Source organism: Aedes aegypti, chromosome 3, assembly GCF_002204515.2.
Source record: "Aedes aegypti strain LVP_AGWG chromosome 3, AaegL5.0 Primary Assembly, whole genome shotgun sequence".
NCBI classification, from domain to species: domain Eukaryota; kingdom Metazoa; phylum Arthropoda; class Insecta; order Diptera; family Culicidae; genus Aedes; species Aedes aegypti.
In genome coordinates this window covers 55,102,964-55,111,191 of record NC_035109.1, presented here as the reverse complement: position 1 = coordinate 55,111,191, position 8,228 = coordinate 55,102,964, and the positions used below count along the sequence as shown (strand labels likewise).

General features: G+C 35.6%; 1 protein-coding gene across 1 annotated transcript in view; it reads right to left on the bottom strand.

The window, feature by feature from the left end:
- Positions 1 to 582: 582 nt before the first annotated feature.
- The window catches only part of LOC5579909, a 419,518-nt gene continuing 411,872 nt past the window's right edge, over positions 583 to 8,228 (bottom strand). The window contains exon 6 of the mRNA XM_021849664.1: positions 583 to 2,729. Within this exon, the coding sequence (XP_021705356.1) occupies positions 2,500 to 2,729 (230 nt within the window). The 3' untranslated portion in view covers positions 583 to 2,499. The remainder of the gene's footprint in view (positions 2,730 to 8,228) is intronic.

The window sequence follows — 8,228 nt, the reverse complement described above, 5'->3', positions numbered from 1 at the left end:
AATGTTCATTTTACCTGCACTATGTGGGTAAAATGAACAGCGGTTGGTGGTAAAATGAACACCACGCAAAAAACGTGAGCAAAACACATATTTCTAAAATTTTTTATTGTCCCACCGAAAATACATCCATTAATTATTGTAACCCATTCAAAAAGAATTCAATAGGTATCAAATTTGACATCATATCATAACGATATTCACCTCACTGAAAAACCTCAAGTCTTTCGAGCTAAAAGTTACGTCATTTCTAATTTTCCAACGTGGTTTTCTAAAATATTAGTTTTTTTTTGTATTTTCACTTCAATTGACCTACGTATCAACCCGAACACTCAGATTTATGCACTAAATCGTCCGTGCGTGATAAAAATACATCAAAATTTGTTTTTTCTCTGTAAAAGGCACGGTGTTCATTTTACCACCACTTCCCCTACTTGCTTGGACTTGCAGTTATGGGGATTTGTGATTGAAAGTGAAACTCGGGTTCGATGGTTTTCATTTTTCAAATTATACACATCATCCGTGTGTATATGCTTTATTATTCTTCACTACTGCACAATAGTTCGCCTGTTTTACTTTGTGAAATTTCTCCATTACCTATCTGTTCATCTGGATTTGTGTGTTTTCGATTGTAATAATTATATAATAGGATAGTAATTGTGCGCGGTCCGGCTAGAGAAGGTATAATTTTATAACTTTATTAGTAGCACTGGGCAAACTCATGCCAGTGTTTGGGTTAAAACTAATATCTTTAAAAATATATAAATTACCAGGTGTTTTTATGTTGCAGGTTTAGCGAATAAATATCGAAAGGAAAATCAAGTGTGCGAGAGTTTGGGAGATAGCCATGAAACATATTTACAATAGAGTTTCCTCTCTCGTCATTTCCTTTTCTGTTGATAGGGCCTAACTACTATAATAATTCCGCAATTTGGGTTTCTTTCCTAAGCAGTGGCGGTATTTTTTTTAGCGCTAATCAGTGTGTGTAATTTTGTGGCTCGGTTTTGTGATGAGTCAGTCAGGATGCGAAATATATTGCTGACGAAATCAATCTGACGATAATTAGGAAAGTTTATCGACTATAGACCACATGCTGTTGAATATTCCTATTGTTCGGTTCTATTTAAATATTGAATCTCTCTCTGACTGACACGCGGTGACCCTAGTGCCGCCTACTAAGATAGGCATCTAAAAATTCCATCTTTTGACTTTTTATTTTCCTTCTGCACTGCAATTATCGTCTTGTCTTGATGTGCGCGTGATTTAAAATGAAACTAAACTCTTTTGCCCTTCTAGTAATAAAGTTATAAGTCTGCTCCTAGGTATACCTATTATTATAATGTTTGTGCGTGAGCGCAGCTTCGAGTGAGTTAAAACGGTGACTCTCATTTTCTGCATTGTTTAGTATTAGCTTTTTTGTTGCCTGCTGTTATACTGCGGAGTTTTCTTTCCACCTCCACCTACTCACTATTTGCGCGGGAAATCAAGCCAATTTACTTGAAAGTGATATGCGTTGGGAGTTTTTTTTTAGCCAGATTTACTTTCATTGACATATGAGTTACATCCCAACGAAGATGACGGTGAGGTTCATCATAGACAGGCGTTGAACATTTGTTATAATGTTGCGATAGAGTTTGCGGCTCTCATGAAGCGTGTGCGACAACAAAGGAGCGCGAAAATTAAAAAAAGGTCTGCTTTATTCTGCGAGTCAATTGATGCAAGAAAGTGATGAGACGCCATCTGTGTTGTGTATAGGGGAAGGTATCAACTTGCGTCACTCGAGTCGCAGAACAAAGACTAGCATGTGACGGTGGATTGATGGGCGCGCAAGGCCTACTGTTAGTTAAGGTTCGGCTTCTAGTGGTGGAAGTGGAAAGAAAAAAAGAAGTTGTGAGCATGATTATTAAGGTGCATTTTTGCTCATTTTTTGTTGAACATTCGTTTGTTTTTCCTTTCACATTTGCGTGTGAGATAACTTTTCCTTCTAAAACTAACAACAGTGCAGGCTTTGTTTCATTAAAAATTGGTTTCCGTTAATTAATCATCGTCTTGCGTTCCAGTCCTACGTGGTGAACTATGCGAGTAGGTATCCGTCCAAGAGGACGACTAATTAAGGTGTTTATTAAAATAATAATTGTTGTCATTTCATTGGGCCTGAAAAGCACAATACAAATGTTTGGAACATTTGTAGCGTTTTCTTTCGCATTTCGCGATTGACTTTACGTCGTCTGGACACTCTTTTCTTTTGTGGCAAATTACAGACCCTGAAACGCTTAACTCTCCGTACCGATCGATAAACAATAATTTCCACACGAGTGGAACTTACTCCGAATAAAATAAATACTCTTCATGTAATAAATACAAAAATATATGTAATAAATACTAATCACGAAGACTAATCGGTTTGGCTGTCGAGAATGAAGCTAACTCTCCGTCTCTTTCTCTCAGTTATCAGTGGTCAATGGTGGAAACCATGCGCCATGCGGGAAGGAGGGAAGGGGTTCACTCCACATCGTCGGACGTCATGGTGGCATTCTGGAATGATCGGTATTCGGTGTCGCGGTAGGAGGAAACTGGCGCCGGTCGGACCTTCCACTTGTTGTAGATCGACTGGGAGCTGGGGGTCTTCAGGGGTTTCGGGGCGTATGACTCTGGCGGGACGCACAGCATACCGTACACGTTGATACCGGGCAGGCCGGCGTACGTGGGCTGATCGTGAGCGAGCGGTCCCTCTGGAAGTTGAAGAAACGTAAAACTTTTAATGTGGATTTAATGTGCAAGTGGTAGTAGAAATACGCGTATCTATCAAAGATAAGCATTTAGGGGCGGAATTAAAAGGTACAAGGACTCCAATCTACTTTTAAGTTTTTTCTATTTGTAAGGCGTTGCTCTAAAAATTGAAGCTATGGTGAGGTACAAAACATTAGAGCTCGAGATTCCACTGGTATTCTAAGTAAATTCTAAGTATCCTATTTTGTTTTTCTTTAGGGATTACTTTGGGTAACTCTTCTAGGATGCTACCATTTTTATGAACATACATTCAGAAATTTCACTAAGTGTCGCTCTATCAATTCCTCTGGAATATCTTGAGATAATTGATATTTAGGATTTCTCAAAGTGAGTCTATATAATTCTTCTTCTTTTCATCAGCAACTATTTCTTGGAGGTCAAGTATCATTTCAGGTTTATTTACGAGTTTATAAACATGATAAATCTGAACATTGGTTGTCAGAACCGTAGGGGAATAGTACCCATTCTCGACCTAGCACTAATGTTTGACCCATCCATACGATTTCGGCGTACTTTGTATGGAAATTCGAATTCTTGTAGGTCGAAAATTAGTGCTTTTCCCCTAGTGAACAGAAAACGTTACTTGGGAGCGGTTGCCAACACATTTTCGATTAGAAGTGTGACAGTACAAAATTAATCTGTCATAATGGCAACACTGTTTCTGAGGAATCTGTTTGGGGATTCTTAAGAAATTTCATCAGGCATTTTTACATGGCTCTTATGAAATGGCCTCAGTTATTTCTCCAAATACTCATTCTCGATTGCTTCGAAGAGTTACATCATTCCAGGAATTCATTCAAATTAGCTTGCAAGTTTGACTCTAGGGTTTTACGCACAGATTATTTCATGAATTCGTACGAATATTTCCTCGGAATTGTTGTATAAAATGAAATGAAATAAATTACAAATTTGACCTGTTTTTTTTCGATCCTAGAATTTATTAAAAAATGTGAATACAAATAATTAAAAATTAGATAAACTCCATTTGACAGGCCCAAATGCAGTGGGGTGTGAGTGACATTTTAGTCGGTTTTGTGTCAAGTATACTGAATTTTTTTTACTGTTTTCAAGCTTTCTAACGGTTTACTAACTTACTCTACAGCATAGTTTCCCAAACTGTGGGTCGCGGCCCTAGCCAATATCAAGGTGGTCGTGAAAAACCAATTTTAAATTTTTTCGCTAGGTTATCAGACGTTAGTTAAATTTAAAGGAAGTAATTTAAAGGTTTTAAATTTGAGTCTTTGTAACAAATTTAATTATTTCAATCTTGATATGGAAGACTCTCTGCAAACGAGCCAATAACCAAGATTGGTTAAGTTTTCGTGTTTACAGATTAATTAATTAATGATAATGAAACATTCAAAGGTTTTCATCAAGCCACGAAATCTTTCAGTTGGCTGAAATATTATGCGAGAGATCTCAAGTATTCATTTATAATAATACAGGTCCGACTCGATTATCCGGAATTTTGGACTCGATTGTCCGGAATATATTTTTTTATATCCTTGTTTTTCAGTTTTTATGCATAATTTTGAGATAATTTAGTATTGCAATATGCAACATTAATAGTTTAGCAGTTTTGGACTAAGGTAAGAATAGGGGGGTTTGAAAAAGGTTTTTTGTGTATGCCGGTCAAAAGTTTGCTTTCTTCTCAAGACCCCCCATGTTCCTTTATGTTGTTTTATATAAATAAAACAACAAAAAAAGATAATATTTAGGAGTCTGCGTGGTCTGTGGGGATTTGAATCTAAACTTGTAACCAACTCAGTTATTGGGTCACCAAGTGGCTCGGTAGCTTAGCGGTAGCACTCAGCTAACATACAAGAGTCCTGGGTTCAAATCCCAGCCGAGCACGTGGATTTTTTTTTATAATTTCGCCCATAATTTGTCCGTCTTTACCACGCGTAATGAGTATTTTTTTTTTTTATTTGATAGGCACTCCGTGCTGTTGGCCACTACTATGCCGAGTATCAATCTGTTTATAGTTCATATTGCTATTTCTCTCATACCGAGCAGGTAGAGGAGAGTGCTGTCGTTCGTCCAATCCATATCCATATCGAAGTCTATTGGTGTGCGGTGGTTCATTTTGCCATGTTTCCGTGTCGTGTGAGGCAACAGCCTACTACAAAGAGGGTCAGTGTGTCTCAGTCACCATCCGATACTGACGAAGGATGGTTATGTTCCCCAATACACGGTTCTTCGTGCGGCGTCTTCTGGTGGCTGGACGGAGTTTTTGTGTGGGGGGATTGGGAATCGAACCCATGACCTTCCGCTTGGCGAAGCAAAAGCGTAACCTCGAGGCTACGGGACCCCCCACGCGTAATGAGTTAATTATTAATATAATATTCAAGTTCTTTTATAGCAGATTTTATTTTTTCTCTTAGTGATTCGATTATCCGGAGTGAAAAAAAAATCGAGAATCGAGTCCGACCTGTATTACATATAGGACTGGACACAGATTATGTCACGCGAAATTTCGACTTTTTTATCCCCCCCCCCTCTTTGTCACGCTTTTTGTATGAGACCTATAATTTTATTATATGACATAATTTGTGCATGACCCCACATCGATATTTCGTATCTCGTATATATTGAGTTAGAGAACCATAGTAAACATTGGTTTTGATGGCGACTTGGATTGTGTCTTGGATCGTAGTTGCACTGGTTTTATGTTATATAGCTCGATATCTCCTTTACTCGATGGTCCTTTCAATATCGAGTAACGAAGAGTTGACTGCAGGAAAATTAACAAGTTTCAAACATTTAGGCTGATAAACCCTCACAAAACAAATATTTAATCAATAGGGCCAACAATATTTGCAGAGTTTCCAACGAGTTTTAGGCATTTTAGTTGGCTGAAATGTTCTCCAAAACAAACCCTCAGAATTAATCAATGAATCGAATTATATTCGGAATATTTCCAACAAGTAGAAGTGTTTGACTGAACAATTTTTCAAAAAATTCTAAGTATACGTATACGAACACTATCGTTGAATTTACAACACGTCTGTGAAATTTTAGTTGATTTGATTATTTTTCAAGAAATCTTGTAGATTCAAAACAATACACGAAAAATTTCCAACAAGTATCAAACAGTGAATTTAATTAAGTTGGCAGAAACATTCTCCAAAAAATCCATCGAGAAACCAAAGTGCAAAGAATAAAAATATATATTTTTATAGATTACATTCCGAACGATTTTCCTTAGATGTATATTTATCTTTTCTATTTAGGGAAAATGTACCAGTTATGGCCATAGTGGTTCCCTATTTGGCAATAAGTGGAATTTTGATAACTGTAACATTTTTATTCTTTTTGAATGTTTTAACGTCAAGATTTATCGTATATCTTACTGCTAAAACAAACAAAACTTTTCAAAATGATGAGTAATTCAAGTTATCATATATGGCGAAATATGGAACTACTATGGCCATAACTGGTACACCTACCCTATATTTATCTTGGTTTGAATTATTTATGGCATAAAGCCATGAGCCTATGCATGCTACAAAACGTTTGACTTTTACTGTGCGCCCTGTTTTCAAAATGCCCGTGAGAGAGAGCGAGACAGCACCAACACACGGCGCACAGTAAAAGCCATGAGAACAAAAGAATTTATGGCACGTACAGAGGCTCATATGGACCCATTCACAAATTTCATAACGCTAGAGGGGGTGGGTGGGTGACCTAAGGATGTTACGGCCCATACAAAAATTGAATAATGTTCTTACAAAAAGCGTTACATGGGGGTGGGTTGGTCTCGAAAATGGTCAATTTTAGCGTTATGAAATAAATGAATGAGCCCTATGAGGAATTCCATTCAAAATGAGTCGAAAAAAAAGGTATACCGGGGCAAGTTGAAACGGGTGGGCAATATGAAATGCGAAGTTTTGAATATGATTTTTATATCCTGAAAATAAAGAATAAAAGAATAAAATAATATGCTAATCAGTCCACAGTTCGGGAAGTCTATCTTCTGTGCCTACGACAGCCAGTATTTATAGCTCAGAAATCCCGTTGGTACGAACAAGTAAAAGGTGCCAGAATTATAAGGAATAATTAATATCACTTGAGATAGGTAGACATGACAATGATGAAATCAAATTTTATTAGATTTTTCTTCTCTAAAAGTTTGTACTATCTTTTAACTTGTTGTTGCTGCAGTCAAATTTCGCAACATTATGCAATTTCAATATGATACCTCTCAATTTCATCTCACCCCAGCCGTTTCAACTTGCCCCGGTGTACCTTAAATAAAAATCGTGCTCGATAATCTTTGATTTGGATTAAACTTGGCACATGTTGTTGGTATGGTAGAATGTGTTTTCCATAGAAAAAACGATCATTTTGACTTAATAATAACTTTTGAAAATAAACTATAAGTTTTTGCATGCAATTTATTTGAAAAATTCTAACTCCGAAACTGTTGATTTTTGATAAAATTGTTGTATAAAGAAGTTGTAGTGAACCGTTTGAACTAAAAAAAAAAATAAACTGAAAAAAGATTTAATTATTTTTTTATGAAAAATTCAAAAAAAAAAAAAAATTATTTTTAAATTACGCAAAAACCCGTTGTTTTCATAGATTCTTGATAGGAAGCAGATGTTAGAGACAAAGTATTTATCATGATGAAGAAATTTTGAGTAAAAAAGCTATGGAGAAATTGATAGATAAATTTTGAATAAAAAAGTTTTTGGGTTTTTGTCAAAATAAATACGTTCTGATGTTTCAATAAGATTCTTTAAATTATTCTAAACGATAATGATTATCAAGACTACTTCTAGATCTAGCAGTAGCAATTTTTTTTATTATATTAAGTTCAATGCAAAAAATATTAATTTAATAATAAAATAGGCTATTTTTATTAGTTATTCGCGATCATTCAATAAATTCAATAAAAATAGGTAAGTGGATAGAAATATAATCTGAACTTTCAAAAACATATTATTCTTGATTGAGAATCGCGAATAACTAATAAAAATGGCCTATTTTATTATTTGAGTAACAATTTTTTGCATTGAATTTGATATAATTAAAAAAATCTACTTTTAGAAAGTGATCATGAATCATGGTTTAGAATAATTTAAAGATTCTCATTGTAATCATGAAACTTTCCAACTAACATTTAGTAGAGATGTAAACATTTTCGAAGCTTGTTTTATTCGGCTTTATGCTGAGTAAATGCGCTGTACATAAGAACGAAAGTTCTTATGCGATCCTTTTATAAACAAATCTGTAGTATCTACTCAGTTAATTTTAAGCTGTGTTGTAAGCTGTTATGCATACCGATCATTGCTTCGTCTCGACTGTTATAGGACAATATCTTGATGTTAAAACAATAAAACATGTTCAAAATGTGAAAGTTTTCAAGAAAACACTTATGGCCAATAGGGATACCAGTAATGGCTATAGGGAACCACTATATCCATAACTGGTACAAT